Below are 21,430 nucleotides of genomic sequence, written 5' to 3'. Positions count from 1 at the left end.
TTTACTTTGGAAAATTTAAAGTTAACTTAACCATTGATTAGCCGTAAACATAAAACGCTATGTTTCTTGGCTTGATAGAAATTTTGTCATCCGTTTTGCAGATTAATTGAATTAGAGATACCGGATACCATATTCAGCATTTCTTAATATGTATTCACTATTTTTGACGCATCTTGTTTTTGTAGTATCGAGGTAAAAATTTGATTTTATGAGTCTAATTTTTAGTATTACTTATATAATACGATTACAAAATTATATATATTTATTAACAATTACGGCCTTGCACAGTGGTACGCTTCAACAGTTTTTAAATATTACATTTATGTTTATTTTACTACAAAACAACGAACAACGGTATTCAATGGGTATTTTTATGTTACATCAAGGCCTTGGTTTATTTTATTATCCATGAAATTTCCACATGATAAAAAAAATTTTAACCTAGAAATAGAAAAACCTAATGAAATGACTAATGGAGCATAGTCCATCCAGAATTCAAAGTTTATACTACATAACTAGATATATTTATTATTATTCATCCGTTAGCAAGTCCAAGTTCCATTGAGGTACAACCACCATTATCAACAAAAGGTAGTAGTTCCATACACTAATAAGCATCCGGAAGTATAAATTCTTTCCTATATCGTATCCAGAAATCAATCTCATTTAGTCATAGTCTTTTTAGTCATTTTTAATAACTTCGTCACCCGGACAAGTCGAGAAAAAATGTTAACTATTCCCAATGCAGCATCCCCTTTGCTGAGAAATTTCAACTATGAAAACAAAGACTACCACATTATTTTCAAAAATGATCGGAAAATTATTTATTACACTAAGAAGTTATTCGTGTGAATCTCAAGTATCGCACTAGAGCCTACCCACGGCTTGTTATAGATTATTTTTAAAGTGATTTGGGTTCTGAAAGCAAAAAATTTGTACTGACTTTTCATAATTTTATTAAAATAAATCTATGTACAAAATAATACACAATACTTCTCTCCAGAAATAATTGATCAAAAATGTTTTATTGTTAATATTAATATGAAAAAAGATTGCCCTTGCAACAGCTTGAAATCGATTCTTAGAAATTCACTTCAAAAGTATTATTAACGCAAGAACAATAAAAATAATTTAATTCTAACTCCTGCTAAATATACTTATTAATTCCAGGGAATCAAGACTGCTATGATGCAATAATTGTGGCTTTGAATTAAAGATAATTTAATCTGATTCAGCACTGCTTTCATCAGATTCAAAATCACCAACATCAATTGAAAATTTATATTCTTGATCGCATCCAAGATACGAATCACTCATAAAATATAACGTGTAATTATGATGTCCAGGACTTGGTGCAATAAAATCTAATTTTACACGAGCTCTCTGTTGCAATGTTAAACGTTTTATAGATAGTAATGAATTTGATTTTGGATCGCCAATAACCACCCACCAACCTTCTTCACGTTTCTATAAAAAAAAAAGAAGATAAATAAATAATTTTTCAAAAAGCAGAAAAGTTTCATATTTTACAGAGAACGCCATACAAAGAACACAACCCTCCAAATTTCAGGACTCTATGATCAACGATTTAAGCCGTGCGTTGATTCATCAGTCAGTCAGTCAATCAGTCATTCAGGACCAAGTTTTTTATATGTATAAATTTAATCTTTACCTGTGGATAAAATGGTGCAATTACAGGTCCAGTAACCTCATCTTCTCTTTCTAATTGTACAGCAACATTAACGGATGATCCTGAATGAATACGATCATTTTCCAAAACTTCATAACTAAGTTCAATATTTGGATAACGATTACAGAACCTTGCAACATCAGCCATTTCAGCATCGTTTAATTGAAGTAATTTGGATCGATCGTCGTCTTCTAATTCCATAATGTCGAAAACAGTTTCTACTTTCTGTGAAATTAAGATAAATAAGAATAAGCTCATTTAAAAGCCTAAAAAATGGGGAATGTATACTTGGAGCCTATTGAGACCATAATTTTAACACGAATGAATAAATTTTTAAATTTTCTTACCTTATCCGTACAACGTTTGATAATTTCAGGCGTAAAGTGAGGTAATTGTTTTAGATATGAATCTTTACTCCACATAGCTTGCGTTACCATCTGTGCAAGTTCCATAGCAGCTACAGCCGGTGATAACCATCCATTGGAACTTAATACATCAACACAAGCTTGAATCAATCGTATAGCTTTACTTAATATCACTTCAGTGTCCCCTTGTAATTCAGCACCCAACTGTAATCGCGTTAAATGTGCTTGTAACAATAAATTTGTTTTGATATGTGGATCATTGTATTTGGGTGGTGCTCCACCTGTTCCAGTTATCTTGTTTGGAAGCCTTTGAGCTAGACTACGTAATAAGTTGTCCTCTTTATGTCTTATTGGCACGTCGTCGTATTCAGCGGCAGATGATACAATCTCCAAAAGACCACGGATTTTTGTTTTATTATTTAATGATAAACTAAATAATTCTGTAAATAAATAAACAATGATTAACAAACTAGTACGTTCAAGAGCATAGTCTGTGTTTTTAATTTTAATTTCACTTTTTGTCATCTCTTTACGGCATTTTCATATTTTGTTAAGCAACGCGAAAAAAAAATTCATGCATATTCTCTTTTATTGTAAGATTTTAATTTTCAAAAATTTAATAAATAAGTTGTTTGTGCTATGTAACCTTAAAGGACATACGGAAATAATTATGTTTCTTACCTATGGTAGTATAGTTGATATAATAATATGCAGCAATCATGCCCAAATTCAATGGTAGACAATCCATTTCATCTTCAACACTAATACATTTCGATTGTTCTAAATCACTCAACGTATTCTCAACAAGCTCTGACAAGTGATCAGATAAATGTCGATGTGTAACACCTTGAAGATTATAATAATTTGGATTTTGTGTTAATCGTCGATATAAAAATGTCCATGTTAAATAATCCACAGCATCCTGTTTATTTTCAATTGTTTTTGTAACAATTTCCGCATTGAAATGATCATGCATACGATGATCTAAATGACTTTCAACGGGTAACGATTCATTTAAGAACTTTTTAAAGAAATCTTTTTTCGAATTTTGACACATTAATACACAAACCGCGTCATCATCTTCAAGTGGACGATTTGCGCGTCCAATCATTTGAAGTACATCCGTTATTGGATAATCTTCGTAAGCATGGATTTTTCCATTATAAAATTGTGTATCCATAACAATAACTAAATGTGCTAGAATATTAACACTCCAACAAAGATCGCGAGTAACGACCGCTATTTGAACGGCACCCGAATCGAACAATTGTTCAACCAAGCGATGATCACTTGCAGATAAACCTTCATGAATGTATGCAACACCTTGCGATAATGTTTCTTTTAACGTTTTATCACACATTCGATCTAAAAATGGTTTAATATCCTCTTCTTCAGCATGGAAGAATCGATTAGGTTGTCCTTCAGTTGCCGCATATGTCAATAAATCAATAGCTGTTAATCGAGCCTGTTTTCGTGTTGGAACAAATACTATTGCTGGTTTATGAGCACTATATTTTATAATTGAACTATAAACTGGTTTAGCCATCGCAATTAATCGAGATGCATTGTGGGTAATGTTAAAACCTTGTACGTGCAATTCTAATGGAACTGGTCGAACACTTGGATGGAAATTAAATGTAGCGTTCGCATTACAACCTAACCATTGAGCTACATCTCGAGCATCAGCTAACGATGATGATAAAGCAACAATACGAATTTGTTTTTCGATTTGAGATGATATATATCTCATTCGTGAACATACAACTTCTAAAATCGGTCCATCTTCTCCACCAATTAATTGTAATTCATCAGCGATAAATAATTGTACATTTTGAACGTTTTTACGTTGTTTCCAACGACGTGATAGTACGTCCCATTTCTCAGCAGTCGTTATTATAACTTGTCCTTTCGCAATTAATTTTAAATCAGTACCTGTTTCGCCAGTTAATAAAACAACTTTTTTCCCTAGAAGTTGTCCAAATTTATTATACCAATCAGCGAATATTAATTCAGCCAGAGCATCTTTCGATACTAAATAAACACATCGTCCTTCAGGATTCTGTGAAAATAATCGTAAAACAGCAAATTCTGCAATTGTAGTTTTGCCAGATCCGGTTGGAGCTCCAATAAATACATTATCATCACTATTATAAACCGCATTAAATACTTGAGTTTGTATTGGATTAAACTGTGGAAATTTATCCAAATACAAAGATTCAAATTTCGAATTACGTAGTGCTGTAACTGGTAAAGCTTGTAAATCTAATAATTCAGTTGGTGGTAAATTTTTTTCTGGTAAAATTAAATGTCTAAACGAAACAGGTAATTGAGTTTCAGCACCGATCCAACGATCCGAAACAATTCGTAAAAAGTATTGAGGTGGTAACGGTTCAAAAACCGGTACAAAGAATTTGATTAGATGTTCATCAGCTGCATATTTTGATTTTAATAAGAAATATTCATGATGTAAAATCACTTCTGAATCAACATCTTCAACTAAAATCCAAAATGCTTCAGAATCTCCATGTAATTTATCATCCCATTGAAAATCGGGTGTTATCGTCAATTCAACGCGTAAAGTTGATCTTGTAATCGGTTGAATATGTGTTGATAATTCTAATTTTGGAAATTGATGAACGTACTTATGAATTGTTTTCCCTAATTTTGGTACACGTATTAATTCACCAATTTCATTTGGACCTAAATCATATAATCGTTCCCAAGGGAAATTTTTCTTTTCAATTTTTTTCACAATTTCTTCAGGCATTTTACGAAACTGTCGTAACGGAGACATTGATTGCCACATACGACGATCAATCATTTTACATAAAGTTAATGCTTTATCAGCGAGTTGGGCCCAACCTCTATGTAAAACAATTTCGTAGATAGCTCGCATTAAACGAGCTGCAGATTGGGTCACATAAACCATATCGGACATTAACGCAAATCCTTCAAGTTTCAACTGTGAAATATATGCCTGTAATAATACATTCACTTTAGCACTGGATTCTTCGATACTCTCCTTAATTGGAATGGGTACACGTTCCATTAATTTTTGTAACTCTAATTTCTCCTCTTCACGAACTGTAATATTCTTAAATTCACCGGATAATGAGAATACACGAAACAGTTCAATTTCACTTAAAGTCGGTTTCAATAGTTGTTTATAAGTTGACATAGTTTCATGTGTACAATAATAATGAGACGCAATTCTACCAATTTCAGTTACTTGGAAATTTCCAGATTTTCGATCATATTTTAATAATCCACTTCGTTCAAGATGAAGTGCACTTGTATGTGCTAAATCTGCTCGATGTTGTTCTAATAAAGGATCTTCTTTAGCTTTATCGTGTGAAATACCATAAAGAGTCGGTTGACGTAACATTCGAATATACAAATAAGTATATCCGAGCCATGTAACAGCATCACGGATGTTTTGTACGTTTCCAAGGACAATTTCAGCATTCATCATATCTGGCATTTTTAGAACCATTTGTGATTCGATAGGCAATTGTTGATTCAAGAGTGATAAATAATATTGGAGTTCACTGTGATTTGTTATCAAAATACCTTCACCTTTAGTATCGTACTGTGGTCGACCAGCTCGACCTAACATTTGTAAGACATCCAATGCTCCTAATTCAACCCATCGTCCTTTTTCTGGATTATATATTTGAGTACCTAATAACCAAAAAAAACAATATAAAATACATACAACTACACATATATTATATTTATATAGCCCGTAGCTCGAAAACTACCCGTTAAAAATGTTATGGAGTTTTTGATCAGAACGATCTAAAGAACATTTTTGGGTGGGTTAGAAAATGTTTCACAGAAAGCCATTTTCCTATCTAATATTGCGGGGTACTTTTTTCACCTAGCTCGCCGCTATCGAGTTATCGGCGCTTTTTTAGTCTAAAATTTTATTATCAACAAATTTGATGATTATCGAGTGGTTTTGATCAAATATTTGATTAGAAAATTTTATCAAGCTCGGAAAAATACATACAAGACAAGAGCATATTGTTCCATTAATTTGTCTAAGCTGATTGTTTTCCCATTTACCTTGAATTCTGTCGCTTTAAATGTAAATGTGTTCTTTTTAATGAAATAGTAATTTTTGTTAACATTTATATATTTTTCAGAGCTTGATAAAGTCAAAATAAATTTACGTTTATTTTATTGGTTAATATAAGTTACGTTTGTTATAATCCTAGTTTCTCGCGATTCACCTAAAAAATTTACAAATTGGGTAAGATCATGTCCCAAAGTTATAATTTATATTTGTGAATATTAAAATTGTAATATTTTGGAAAGAATATATTTGGTTGGCCTAACGGAAGAAGGTAAGAAGAAATAAAATTAATAAAAATATTTGAATACCTTTAATAATAACGGTATGCGCTGGCAAATTTACACCCCAAGCTAGTGTAGCTGTAGATACTAACACTTGAATATGTCTGTCAGCGAATAAATCTTCAACTAAAGTACGATCAACTCGAGTCATACCGGCATGATGGATAGCAAAACCATATGGTAATAAATCTTTAAGCTCGTGATTTTTAACTTGTTCAGCTTCCGTACGTAATACTTCCATGGAAGCTGATCCTTCACGTAAAAATTGCCCAAGTGTATCTTTTTCTAAGCACATATCACGTATGGCCCGGGCTGTTTTACCAGTTTCTTTACGTGAATGTACAAAAATTAATACTTGATTTTTACCAGCATGTTCCATAGTTTTTTCATAAACAATTTCATTCATTACTTGAAAACGTTTCAAAGCTTTCTTTTCAGTTACACCAATATATTGTTGTTCCAAAGCGACTGGCCGAAAACTGTTATCAAAATAAAATAAACCAGTTTCAGGTTTGATTCTTAAGAATGTAGCGACATCTTGATAATTTGGTAAAGTGGCTGATAATCCAACAATTCGTACATCTTCTTGTGTTGCTTCAATATTACGAATTGTTCGTGCAACTAAAGCTTCTAACACGGGGCCACGTTCGTCGTGTAATAAATGGATTTCATCAATAATTATCAATCGAACTAAATTTGTAAATGTTTTCTCGCCTCCTTTTCGTGTAATAATATCCCATTTTTCTGGTGTACAAACAATAATTTGTGTAGCGGCTATTTGTTCCCGTGTCAGTTGATGATCACCAGTTAATTCAGATACCGTAAGATTATAATTTGCTAAACGTTTCCCGAAATTTCCCACCATTTCCTGTACCAAAGATCGCATTGGAGCAACATAAATAATTTTAAATTCATCAGCGTTTATTGTGCCGTCCGCATTAATATGTTTTCCAATTTCTCGCATCATACATAATAGAGCAACATTTGTTTTACCTGCTCCGGTTGGAGCACATAGTAATAGATTTTCGTCCGAATCTAAAGCAGTCTTGTAAAGACGACTTTGTATACGATTCAAAGTTTTGAATCCTTCAAAAGCAGGTTGTACATACTTTGGTAATTGATCAATCGGTTGTAATTTTTCTTTCTCGCCAAACGGTTTCGGTTTTAACGCAGGCACATGAACCTCTTCATAACCTTTACGTTGTTTACGAAACGAACCATCTGGTAACTGACAACGTTTATTTGCCATAAAATGTGAGCCTTGGGTAAATACTAAATCTTCTAAATCGACAATTGTACGACTGCCAGATATTTGACCAGCGTTTCCGTCCCCACCATCATCATGACGATCTTTTTTACGTGAATGTGACGCAGTTTCTTCATGACCATCATCTTCACCTTTTCCTGTATCCAATTGACGAAGAATTTTCGCTAATAGTGGATCATCGTTCATTTTAGTGCGAATATTTTGTCGTTCGGTATCACTTTGAGATGAAGCTAACATTGTACAGTATAAAACTGGAAAATATAAAAATTAAAATTAGTCCATTGCTTAATACTTTGTTTAAAAACTTGCATTTTTATCCGATTAGGGTGCAGACGACATATTGTGGATTTAATAAGTTTGTACGCGTAATTATCTAAAAATAGTCACTTTTGCCACGAGGTACTATAATTTACCATGTTAAGTTTTTTCGAAATAAATCGTATAACCTAAATTTTACATCTTGAATCGGGAATGAGATTAAACGATCAAATTTTTTACGAGTAGCTTAAAGTCCCTTTCAACCCTCTCGAATCAAGACAGTAAGGTCGATTTTTTAAAGAAAATTTTGGATACTCCTTAGCAATAGGTTACAAATAAACAAGTCCTTATAATTTAGGTAAATTCGAATCATAAAACTTACTCATTTGACGATATTTCTTTAACTGTTTAATGAAATCGAAACAGTCGTATCCCAATAATAGTACCAATTGATTTTCACAATCACGATCATCGCCAGCATCTTTTAAAACTGATAGTACTTCTGCAGCTTTCGCTTGTGACACCATAGCATCATCATAAATTTTTGATAAACGTCTTTGAAGCCAATATGCGTCAATATCTAATGGATGTAGTGACTTTTCTTTTTTCATTTCTTCTGTACCCCCAATTAACTGTAATTATAAAATTTAAATAAATAATATGAAATGGAAGAAAATATTAATTTTTCTTTTATATTTTTGACTATTTTAACCACTTTTTATTGATCCACGGCCGAAAGTACGCACTTTCTGCTTTTGTTGGGAGGCAGAAAGTCCGACAAAGCATAAATGTGGGACTTCCGGCCTCCCAACAGAAGCAGTGAATCTTTTCTACACCCTTATACGAACAGTTTGCGCCCGTTTCCGAAAAAATAGGTGGTGTATTTTTAAATTCCGACCTCAAAGGTTTTATTTCCTCAACTTTTAGTAAATGATTTGCCTTTTTTCTACATTTCATTCATTCAACGATTTATAAACACGATGTTGCTTCTTTGTATTATATCTAGCGAAAAATCCGATAAAATTTATTTTACCTCCTATAGATAATATGTCGGAACCTTTTTTGGCGTGCATTACACGCACTTGCTTCTTTTTTAATACTTCATCTTACATTTTAAGGTAAGGATGGTATCCACAAAATTTCATTTCAATTTAAATTTTGGGTTTCTAAGAATAAAACAGCTTAAACGCATAAATAATTAACTTTAGAAATTTTAATTCTAACCTAACCAATGTTCGGGGCTCCTAAATATTTCTAAACTAAAATTAAAAAAAAAAAATATTTACATTTTCTGCATGAATTGTGCCATCTAAACGTGCTTCTTCGCCTTCTTCTTCATCTTGTTCGTCACGAACTTCACCAAATTCTTCCTCTTCATCGTCTTCCTCCTCGGATTCTTCTTGAAATTGTACATTAATACCATATGCTTCATCGATATTTTCTTCAGATGTTTGCATTTTTTCATCCGATCCAAAATCTGTGATTTTTTTACCTAAATTTACAAGTAAAGCAAATCGTTCATCAGCTAATGGACCAAGTAACATTTCAGTTTCCTTTTTCTTTTCACGTTCTTTTAAACGGTCATTTTTCAATACAGCTAATACTTCGTCTGCAGCTCCACATAATATATCACGAGGCTGATCACCAAGAGCCTCTTGAATGAAACTTAATAATACTTCATAAGTTTGTCGAGTTTCTTGTGTTTTAGGGCGATATACAATACCAACAATTTCATCAACACCTTCTGAAAGAAGTGTGGCACCTTTCATTCGTGTAAAATCATATTGAGCTTCATCTCGTTTTTGACGCTTTGCTTTACGTTCTTCAGCTTTACCGGGTTTTGTTCTTTGATGTCGATCTCCCATACGCGTTCCACTAAGTTTCCCCACAAGGGACATAACTTCTCCCGTTGCTTCATCTCGACTTCGTCTTTCGATAAGTCGAACATCAGCTTGCAATACAAGATTCGAATTCTATTCAAACATATTAAGGTTTTGTTATTAAATTTAACATTATAGGTTAAGTTATTACTTACCGCTTTGTACTCGTATTGCAGCTGGCGGGCTGCGGCATCCGCCATTATGAATTACGAAATAAATAGCAAAATTTTATTCAAATTATTTTTTATTAGTTTTAATTAACTACTTTTATTTCAATCAAAACACAAAACGTTATTAAACGTTTGACTTTGACTTCATTTTTATAAGTTTACAAACATGAAAATAATACCAACTTAACTTATTTACTTGCATTCAGAATTACTGGCACGTGATTTAAAAGAGCTACGAATGAATTTTTTAATATTTTCAATTCTAAAACGTTTATTAGAAGCATTAAAGGATTAAGTATTGATAATAATTATACTAGAGTCCCTCTTATTGTACTGAGAGTTGAAAATGGATTTTTTTCACCATATCGTATATTAAAAATCTGAAATGAAAAAAGTTTTTAAAATAATTATGTTTATTGTCCTTTTATTTATAATTTATATAATTTATCAAGATTGTTTTATTTCCATAATTTATAAGTGTTTAAAATAATAAATGGATAAATTTTTTATATATGATCTTATTTTTCCGCACTTTCTTTTCAAAATGTACCGGAAATACTTTTTTTAAAGTTGACAATTTGGCATATGACTGGCATACGATTACCATCAACTCAAGTGTATTATACGAACGAAAGACATTAACTCCTCTATCAAGAACAAACTGAGGATTGCAAAAAATATGAATTATATTTTTGTTCTAAAACTTAATTCTGTCTGGCCATATGCTTATACATGTTGTCTATAAAAGGTTGATACAACGATCTACCAGATACAGTATAGATCAAAATTAAATTGGCAACTTGTACTACGCATATGTATATAAGTGTTAAATAATCGAAAAACTATTATAGATGCATATCATATACGTTATAGAAGTTGTCTATTTATTAATTTTTATACCATGCATATATGTAATATGCAAGGTATACTAAGTTTAGTCCCAAGTTTGTAACGCTTAAAAATATTGATGCTACGAGCAAAATTTTGGTATAGATGTTCATAAAGTCACCTAATTAGTCCATTTCCGGTTGTCCGCCCGTCCTACCGTCCGTCCGTCCGTCTGTTAACCCGATAACTCAAAAACGAAAAAAGGTATCATGAAACAATAAATGAGCAACATAGGTCAATTGGGTCTTGGGTCCGTAGAACAAAAGTTTAAATATAAAAAATGTTTCTTATAAAAAAATTAACAACTTTTGTTTGAAACATGTTTTCCTAAACATTACTGTTTATCCGTGAGACCGCAAATTAGGAGCAAATTATATAGTATGTATTATTTGGGAATATAAGTTATATGTGTGTGTGACATGTATGTATGTGTAATGTGATAGAGTAATCAACACTGTCTATACATGGTACTGCAACAATTAACTCAGTCAATTGTTTGTTCTCACTTGTTTAAGTAAAACTTTATATGGACCTTTTCATTTAATTAACACTTTATATACATTCCTCCAGGTTTTAATAAAAATTGAGCGGTTTATTTCATTTTCCATATCCTGTTACATATTTGACTGTACTATTAAATAATTTGTCTGTTTTCCGTAGATAGATGGGGTGAAAAAACAATATAGGTATATGCGTGTATTGTCTAATCAGGCTTAACGGTATCACTTATATATTATTTTAAGGTGTTCATAACTTTTTTGGCAAAATTCTTAGTGAGCCACAAATTTGGCGGGTCAAACATTTAGAAAAAAAGTTGTCGAGATTTTTCGATTGTTCTGTAATTTTCATCGGTCGCATACCATTAAAAAATGTACCTACTTGACATACTTCTGACACCATGTTAAAATGATGCAATAGTACAATGAAACTATATATCTAAAAGGAAAAAAGTGTTGCATCTTTGAAATTTTCCAAAGTTGTTTATTGGTTGGTAAAAACTTCAAAAAAATCGACCTCTCAGGGGGTGGGGGGCTAACTCCCTTTCTTGGAATGCAGTTGGGGTTTTAATCAGATTTTTACAAATTAAAAACCTATGCATCAAATAAAAGTTCTAGCTGATTTAATTAAAGCACATTTTTGTTTTTTTTTTTTTCGACTTTCTAGCTAGCCAAATTGGGCCAGATTTTCCAATTTAACAATGGTGCATTCATTGCCCATTTAATCAAATAAAAAATGATCCATTTTGTAAACCGTTGGAGGTAGAATAAAAGTTTAAATATAAAAGTTATTCCTTATAAAATCATAAAAAACTTTTGTTTGAAACATTTTTCCGTAAACATCACTGTTTACCAGTGAGGGCGCAAATTAGGAAATAACTTTATTGCCCAATTTCTCCAAAACTATTAGATAGGGAGTTGAAAGTTTGCAGGTAGCTTCAACTAGTGGTTTTGTACAACATTCTCGAAGAAAGAAAAACATTCTTGAAACTAGTTTCGAAAATTTTTGAAAGTTAATGGTTAAAACCCCCAACTACCACCCAAAAAGGGTGTTAGGTTTATTTTTTCAAAATATAAACTTGTAAAATAGAGGATGAAAGTCTAATTTTAAAATAAATTCAGTCTTTCCCAGTTCTATATTTTATCTATGTTCAGTCTACAACAAGTATCTATATTTATGATTGATTGATTGATGATTATGTCGTAGGTCGCGCTACGTTCAGTGGGTATCCACCATTATTTGAGAGGAATGGTCAAAACAAAACAACTTTGTAATGTATGTAACCTCAATTATTCTTACTTGAAGTTAATAATTTACTTAAAAATGCATTAAACTTTAGTAAAATGCGATTAAGTAATGTATATTGTAAGATTGCTTAAGTAAAATTCAATTTATGAGGAAAAGAATTAAAATTTCATACTATGACGTATTGTATATCAAAAGTACTTTTACTTTCAATATTAAGTATTTTATATTTTGTATTTAGATATGAATGATTAATATCTCATAAATTTATTGCAACGTTTTATTACTACAAAATTTACAAATATTAAATAAATATAATAGAAAAACATCTTAACTTAATCTGTAAGTCGCGTGACTTCCCTATTTTATTTACATCAAAACGATAATTTGATAGTAAAAATTTTTTTAAATAAATTTTTTTTAAAACATACAATTTTCAATAATTTTTATGTACACCAAGGATTCTCATAAATATAGGGTTGTCGTGTCTACATTTTATTAATGATTTTGTTGAAAAGTAAATGGAAGGGTTGCCAGTGGGACTTGACCAGAAGTTACGTTGGGTAGCCTTGAAACGATACGTTTTTAAAATAAAAGTTACGTGAAAATAATTTTGAATGGAACTTTTAAAAACAAATATTTTTATATAAATACCATTTAAGAGTGTCCCAAAATTAACGTAAGATTTGAATTTTACGACATTTATGCAGCTATGAGCTAAGTGTTAGCAACGAATAAAGATGGCGAAACAGCTGCGAAACTTTCTGGCAACAGTAACAATCAGTGAACAATTTAACTCGATATATTTTGTTGTGCTTATGCAGGCATTAATATAATTATAAAGTTTATTTATAATTTTAGACAAATTCAAATAATTCTATCAAAGTAGTAAACAGTAATATCAAAAAATAACAAATAATTAAATAATGTAGTATCAAAAGAAATAAAAGGTAGGATGCCCATGATGGAATAAAAGTAGTCTATCGGGTGATTATAATAAAAAAATGTAGAATATATTCTGTCACGAAAAAAGCCGCTTAACAAAACGGAGATATTTTCAAGTGTTAAAGTCCCTTAACTAAAAACTTTTCCTTTGGACTATTTAAACAACCTAATCATGGCAACCCTAGTATATATGTAGACATACCGCATAGATGTTTAAAATAAATCTAGATTGTTATCAATGACTGAAAGACTGACATACAAAATACTTTTATATGAATACATTGGTATTTAAATAAATTATAAAAATATTTTCTATTTCTATTTCAGATAGTTGACCTGTCCAGAAACGTACATTTTTGTGATTCCCTCGGGCATTTAATTCTATTGAATAGTATAATCAAGGACATATATATTAAGGACATGAAACCTCCCATGCCTAGCTATAAACGCCCGTGGCTGAATTTTAGGCGCTTATCGGGGTGGGGGTCTAGTCATCAGTCTTTGCGTACTTTGTATTGCGAATCACACTGTCTAAGTGATTGAAAACAATTGAAATTGATCAATTGATTCAAAACAAAAGACAAAACATTGAAAAATAAAAGACAGACTGATAAATACTTCTGCCACCATGTTAAAATACGCTGTACAAAGTACGCAACGACCGACTCGCCTAAATATGCGCTTTTTTTTTCTTCTACCCTCTCCACTCTAGTTTTACGTCTTTAATATATTTGTTCTTGCATGTGAGTCTTATCATTTCATTAATAAAAAATATTATTAGCTTGTGTATCGTGGCATTTATTTTTAATTTAAATTACTATGTCCTAGCACGAAGTAAACTGTTCAATGAAATGTTTTTTATTTTTGAGATTATGTGTGGATATCAAATTTAACTTCACTCGTGTTTTATGAAGATAACAAGTTTATATTTTTTATTGCAAGGGACATCCTATTGCATACGTAGTCTACACGCCACCATCAGCAATCACAGTTTAGTATAGACATCTATAGAACATTGTAGTTATTACTTCACAATCGAATGAGCCAATCAAGAGAAAGTATGAATCGAACGATATACTTTGGTTGGTATGCCTAACATAAAAAAAAAACGTTTATAACTGAATATGTTGGACGATAGAAATAAGGTGACAGTATACAAAAATTATGCAATAAAACATATTTATTTAAAAAAAAAAAACATCTAGTTAATCAAATAAAAATGATTACGGCATAATCTTTTAAAGACTGAACGCGTTTTTATTACACACATAATAAACAACATGTTTACGAAATAACAATACTTGATTCAAACCAAAAATCACATTTTATTTTAACATAAAAACTATGACGTTGTAAACTGTATTGAATACCCTCATTGAAGAAACGTGGTTTATATTGAGTCAAACAATTGTTTTGAATCGAACAAGTATTGTTATTGATACGGATACCATTGCATGTGGATTTTATTATTATTAAAAAACTCTCATTTAATATGTAAATAAGTATTTTTTTGCTGTTATTATTTTTTTATAAAGTTTTTTTTTTTTTTTTTTTTTTTTGTTTTTAATTGACTTCTCTACTACTATTCATGATATAAAATTTATAATTCCGTATACCTTTTTATTATATTTTTATGATAACTCTGATAAACACCGATTGAATTGAGTTAATATCGATGTGAGTCACGATATACAAATGAATTTTTTATGATTTTTTATTGAAATTCCATAACTAAGAAATATTATTTTTCATTTGTTTCTGAAATGTTATGCATGATTGCCAACTTTATTTTCGAATTTAAGATTAATTTTTAATCGATTTAAAAAATAAATAAATAATAGTTACTTAATTGATACTTATTACGAATTTTTTATTTTAATTTTTTTAGAGATTGTGTATAAAATAATATTATTGTTTATAATAAATAAGTGATTTATGATCAGTGATTATGTATAATTAATTGTTTAAATTAACAATTTAAATTAAATATGTTTTTAAATAAAATCATTGTTATATTTTGTGCATTGTTCACTTCAACATACCAACGTAAGTTTTTATTGTTATTATTATTTTTTTGAATTTATAGTTTGTCGAAAATTTTATTATAGTGCTTTTTTTTACAATTATGGGTAGATTAAAACCTGAAAAAATCAACAATCTTTAAAAGCATTTAGGGGGATTTGTCTAATAGGTTTTGTTTTTTTTTAAGAAATAGGAATCAGTGTTTTCAGGGAGTGAAAGATCTGTGGTTGGATTTCTGGCAGGATGTATAGTGTTTTTCATATTTATCTTTTCAAGACTTTTTTTTTAATTTTATCAGCAAGTAGTCGCATTAAAGTGACATCTTCCTACTTTTTTAGATTATCTATCACAAAATCTTTTACGCTTTTCATACCTATTTCCCTGTTTTGAAAAAAGCCATGTGTACCCTCTCCAAGGGCTTTCTGTAACTCTGTTAAGCCTCTTTTTCGGTTTAAAGTGTAATCGTCAGACGCTTGTTGCTAAATTATCTAGCGAAGACGCAAAAATTTTATTAATTAATTGTAATATTATAAATCTTATTGATGTAGGTGGCACATTAAAATCGTAAACATCTCTGTAAATATTAGAATTAATACAGAAAAAACAACGAGGAAATAAATTGAACATAATTTATTTCTTCAGCTTATAATAATTATTTTTCTATAATTATTCTTACTTAATTAATATTAACCGAGAAATTCCAAATATTTAGAATAATAAAATCGTAAATTGTTCTCTACATGCATAGATAGACCGGTATTAGACTTACAGAACATGTGATCAGATGCAGATGGTGTAGAGAGCTTAACTCGCGCCCGGGGCACAATACCTTTTTAGTGCTCCCCCCGCCATTCTAAAACCATATCATATTATACGTAAAATATACTCGCAAATTAATAAATAAATAAAGGAAAATAAATAAAGCTGGGCTTTAAATTTGAGGCAAATAGTTGAGAAAACAAGACTAGATTTTAAAATGTAAATGATCATTTAGAACTAGTTCAAAAGATACCTATAATTTATCTCTAGCCAATTCTCCGGGCATTTTGCGACGTCTTCTTACACGTATTGTTGTATCAATATCCCATTTTTTCACGAAGAGACTTTGCTTTTTCTACTGCTTCTTTACAGAGCTTGTCTCGAATTTCTTCTAGTTCAGTCGCTAATGATTCAAGTTCATATCTAACATATTCATTTATCAGAAAAATCAAGAAAAGAGATAATTTATGTAACCACACATCGCAAATGCCAAAAGGAAGTGCTGACAGACACAGGTCGAGCCAGCCTGTCAGTAGAAAAGACGTGCCTTTTCTATTATGAATATATTATTACAGTTTGACTATTAGTGCTCATTTTTATACCATGCATATATAAATATGCAAGGTATACTAAGTTTAGTCCCAAGTTTATAACGATTAAAAATATTGATACAACGAACAAAATTTTGGTATAGGTGTTCATAAAATCACCTAATTAGTCCAATTCCGGTTGTCCGTCCGTCCTTCCGTCTGTGGACACGATAACTCTGCACTATACGAAAGAAGATATCAAGCTGAAATTTTTACAGCGTACTCAGGACGTAAAAAGTGAGGTCGAGCTCGTAAATGAGCAACATAGGTCAATTGGGTCTTGACCTATGGTTCCGTATGACCCATCTTGTAAGCCGTTAGTGATAGAGCAAAAGTTTAAATGTAAAAAATGTTCCTTATCAAAAATTAAACAACTTTTGTTTGAAACATTTTTTCGTAAACATCACTGTTTACCCGTGAGGGCGCCAATTAGGCGGAAATTTTATAATATGTACTATACTTGATTATCAGTTATGTATGTGTCACATGTTTGTATGTGTAATGTGATAAAGAAATCAACACTGACTATGCATGGTATTTCAACAATTAACTCAGTCAATTGTTTGTTTTCACTTGTTTGAGGGATGGATCCGCGCCTGGTAAAAAGCAATTGAAGTAATATAAAAATATAAAAGCAATTTTAATTGATATTTTGGAATAATATTTCATCACCAAATAAATTAAAGTTAATGAAGATTATCAAATAGTCTGATGTTGAAAACTATAATAAAAATCACAGACTGAGTCTTCAATTAATAAAAATATAATTTAATGAAAATTTTCAGGTAATTTTGTTTGACTGCAATATTTTTTTTTTCAATTCAGTTGTTTTATTAATGAAAGTAAAACAATTTATAAAAATTAGTAATTTAATATAATTGAAAGATGTAATAAAAATGTTAATTAATTAAAACATATTCAGGTCATAATACGATTATTAATTAATAAATAAATATTATACGCGTAGGTATTATACTTAAAACGTAACCGGTTTAAAATATAATATGTTTTATTAGAAATTGTGTGTAATATTTATTACATTATATTTTATTTATAGTTTTTTTTTTTTTTCATTATTAATTATAATTATATTTCATATAATAATGAGAAATTTTCCGGATAATTTTGCATGCATTTCCGATCAAAATATTCTATAAATATATCGATTTTAATTATTTACAGTTTTTATACCATGTATATGAAATATACCAAGGTATACTAAGTTTAGTCCCAAGTTTGTATCGCCGGTTGTCTGTCTGTCGTCTGTCTGTCCGTCTGTAATGACGATTAGTCAAAAACGAAAAGAGATATCAAGCTGAAATTTTTTTTAGCGTGCTTCGGACGTAAAAAGTCAGGTCGAGTTCATAAAAGAGCAACATAGGTCAATTTGGTCTTGTTAATCTTGTAAACCGTTAGAGATAAAATAAAAGTTTAAATGTAAAAAATGTTTCTTATAAAAAAACTTTTGTTTGAAACATTTTTTCGTAAACATCACTGTTTACCCGTAAAGCGCAAATTATGCGCAAATTGTATAGTATGTATTAAATGGGAATATCAGTTATGTATGTGTAATGTGACAGAGTAATCAACACTGTCTATATATGGTATTTCAACAATTAACTCAGTCAATTGTTTGTTTTCACTCCATCTAATTGTTAACTGGTAGTATAATTCAAGAAAAGTTGGTAGGGTCTTACTTTCTCGTAAAGCTGTCAACAAATGTTAACATTTTTGAAAAATTTTTGCACAAAAATTTACACGGTAAAGTATGATCTAAACTTCACTATTTGTTGTGTGCGTAGTCATGGTAGGGACAATAAAATCGATGCCAGCGCTTCCAGTGAAAAATTTTGGCGTTAAAGGGGGCTGTTATTACTAATTTGCAGTTCTTTACATGTTAATGTTATAGAAATGTCAAATTAAAATTATTGAAAAACACGAATTAATTAAACTTAATGCATTAAAAATTGTGAAAATAAGAAATCAAATTGAACAAATATTATTTTTCAAATGTAAATTATCATAATTATTTATTTAAATTTGTGAGACAATAATATTAAATTTTCAATGTAAGTCTTAAATGCAATCCATACAATTATATATGCATCCATACAGTTCTATAATTAAAGTAGTGTATCGTTACCATGGAAACGAAACTCACGCACGGAGCGAATACGATAAATAAAAACTTAAAAACTATATTTTACAAAAATTATTTTTTTTTGTAATCCAATATTTTTTTAATTAACATGGAAGGCGAAAGGACCCCTTAATAAGTATACAAAAATTTATAATTTTCTGAAGCCATCCCGCCCATAGCAAGACAACCACCTGAGTTGAAAACAATTCTTATTTAGCCGGACATCCATCCTGTATTGATAATAATATAATTATTATAATTAAAATATTTCAAGAATAGATGGAGTAGATAAATGTTAAATTATAACATTAACATGAACTGTTAGAACCCGGAAAAAAATTATTGTAAAAAAGTATGACGTAAATTCGAAAAAAAAAACTGGAAGATTAATGTGTTTTTTAAGGTTCAATCACCAAAAAATTATATTGAATTCTTATGAGCTACATAAAATAAGAATAAATTTTTTAATTATCGTTTTAATATGTGGATCAAGTTTTTTGTTTCAAAAAAAAAATCGCTTGTTGCGAAAATTTTTTGTGCTTGAATATATTTAGCTTTTATTAATTGCAAAAAAAAAAATTCGTAGAGCAGGAGCGGCGGTAGCTAAGCGAATTCCCTTTTCAAGAATTTATATTTAGAAAACTAAGCACCTAGAGAAAAAATTACAAGAGTACTTTTATACCATGTACATATGAAATATACATAGTATATTAAGTTTAGTCCCAAGTTTGTAACGCTTAAAAATATTGATGCTGGGAAAAAAATTTTGTCATAGGTGTTCATAAAATCACCTAATTAGTCCATTTTCGGTTGTCCGTTCGTCCGTCCGTCCGTCTGTGGACACGATAACTCAAAAACGAAAAAATATATCGAGCTGAAATAAATTACAGCGTACTCAGGACGTAAAAAGTGAGGTCAAGTTCGTAAATGAGCATCATAGGTCAAGTGGGTCTTGAGTCCGTAGGACCCTTCTTGTAAACCGTTAGAGATAGAACAAAAGTTTAAATGTAAAAAATGTTTCTTATCAAAAATTAAACAACTTTTGTTTGAAACATTTTTTCGTAAACATCACTGTTTACCCGTGAGGGCGCCAATCAGGCGGAAATTTTATAATATGTACTATACTTGATTATCAGTTATGTACGTGTCACATGTTTGTATGTGTTATGTGATAAAGAAATCAACATTGTCTATGCATGGTATTTCAACAATTAACTCAGTCAATTGTTTGTTTTCACTTGTAAGAAATATGTGTCCTTATTTTTTTTCGATCTCTGGGAGATTTCGCTTAGCTAACGCAGCTCCTACGCTACAATTTTTTTTTTAAATCTTAGATGCGCACCTGACTGCTTGGCAATAGCATTGTATTATTATATAGTAAACTATAATTATTGTTCAAAAAATTTGAATACAAATAAGTTAACGTACCTTGAAATTTGTACCTACGTCTCTGTATAAATAATAAATATTTGATTTTTTTTAAGTACACTGATTTTGAAAGAAAACAATTTTTTTTTTTTAGATTTTAAAGCGCAACAAATTAGTGGTTACATAATTTTTGTAAATAAATTTTGAAGAAATCAAATAATAATAATTATGAAAATATAAATACATGATAAAAGTGTAATAAACATTTTTTTTTATATTGAAAACACAATTAAATCGTTTTGATTATTCCGTGTCGAGGTTATCCTTTTTTTGACACGTTCATTATAAACAAATCATAAAGTTATGTTTAAGATAAATACGGTCTTTAAAGTACAAATCAATAAATTTCTGATTTTTTTCTTGCAACTAGTTCCAAACTGGTTATTGTCTATCGAAGCCAATAATCATGATAAGCGTTTTTATCCTCAAGAAAAGTTTTTCCATTTTTAAAGAGAGTAAAAACAAGTGAAAACAAACAATTGACTGAGTTAATTGTTGAAATACCATGTATAGACAGTGTTCATTACTCTATCACATTACACATATACCTATCACTCATACATAACTGATAATCCCATATTAATACATACTATAAAATTTGCATCGAATGTGTGTAACTCAATTTTTAAGTACCTACTGAGTACGCTATAAAAATTTCAGCTTGAGATCTCTTTTCATTTGTGAGTTTCCGTGTTGACGGATCGAAAAACGGAAATGGACTGATATTAGGTGATTTTATCAAAATTTTGTTCGTATCATCAATATTTTTAAGCATTACAAACTTGGGACTAAAATTTTTGATGTATATTTCTTATATACAGAGTATAAAAAGACGTCGAAATTAAAATCGATAAATTTGATTTCTACAAATTAATCACTCGAACCACGATTAAGGATGTATGAGCATGGTAGTGGGGGCACAAATT

The 21,430-nt window shown here is 30.3% G+C and overlaps 2 protein-coding genes across 2 annotated transcripts in view; one reads left to right on the top strand and one right to left on the bottom strand.

The window, feature by feature from the left end:
* Window positions 1-941: 941 nt before the first annotated feature.
* On the bottom strand, window positions 942-10,140 carry LOC123299254 (putative U5 small nuclear ribonucleoprotein 200 kDa helicase). Its single transcript, XM_044881585.1, has 8 exons — window positions 9,975-10,140; window positions 9,226-9,912; window positions 8,322-8,571; window positions 6,442-7,932; window positions 2,737-5,736; window positions 2,038-2,495; window positions 1,673-1,915; window positions 942-1,467 (listed from the first exon to the last, which is right to left on the bottom strand). Exons 1-8 carry the CDS (start codon window positions 10,017-10,019, stop codon window positions 1,222-1,224), a joined length of 6,420 nt encoding a protein of 2,139 aa, XP_044737520.1. The 5' UTR covers window positions 10,020-10,140; the 3' UTR covers window positions 942-1,221.
* A 5,344-nt stretch (window positions 10,141-15,484) lies between these two features.
* LOC123297338 (transferrin-like) overlaps window positions 15,485-21,430 on the top strand; it is a 40,680-nt gene continuing 34,734 nt past the window's right edge. Inside the window, exon 1 of the mRNA XM_044878954.1 lies at window positions 15,485-15,611. Coding sequence (XP_044734889.1) covers window positions 15,554-15,611 — 58 coding nt within the window. The 5' untranslated portion in view covers window positions 15,485-15,553. The remainder of the gene's footprint in view (window positions 15,612-21,430) is intronic.

The sequence above is a fragment of the Chrysoperla carnea genome, chromosome 4, assembly GCF_905475395.1.
Source record: "Chrysoperla carnea chromosome 4, inChrCarn1.1, whole genome shotgun sequence".
NCBI lineage: Eukaryota > Metazoa > Arthropoda > Insecta > Neuroptera > Chrysopidae > Chrysoperla > Chrysoperla carnea.
This window is presented reverse-complemented; position numbering and strand designations above follow the sequence as displayed.

Coding starts and splice junctions, on each gene's coding strand:
- LOC123299254 (XM_044881585.1), bottom strand. CDS start 10,019: ATGGCGGATGCCGCAGCCCGCCAGCTGCAATACGAGTACAAAGCG. Junction 9,913..9,974: donor TGCAATACGAGTACAAAGCG/GTAAGTAATAAC, acceptor ATGTTTGAATAG/AATTCGAATCTTGTATTGCA. Junction 7,933..8,321: donor AAAGAAATATCGTCAAATGA/GTAAGTTTTATG, acceptor TATATTTTCCAG/TTTTATACTGTACAATGTTA.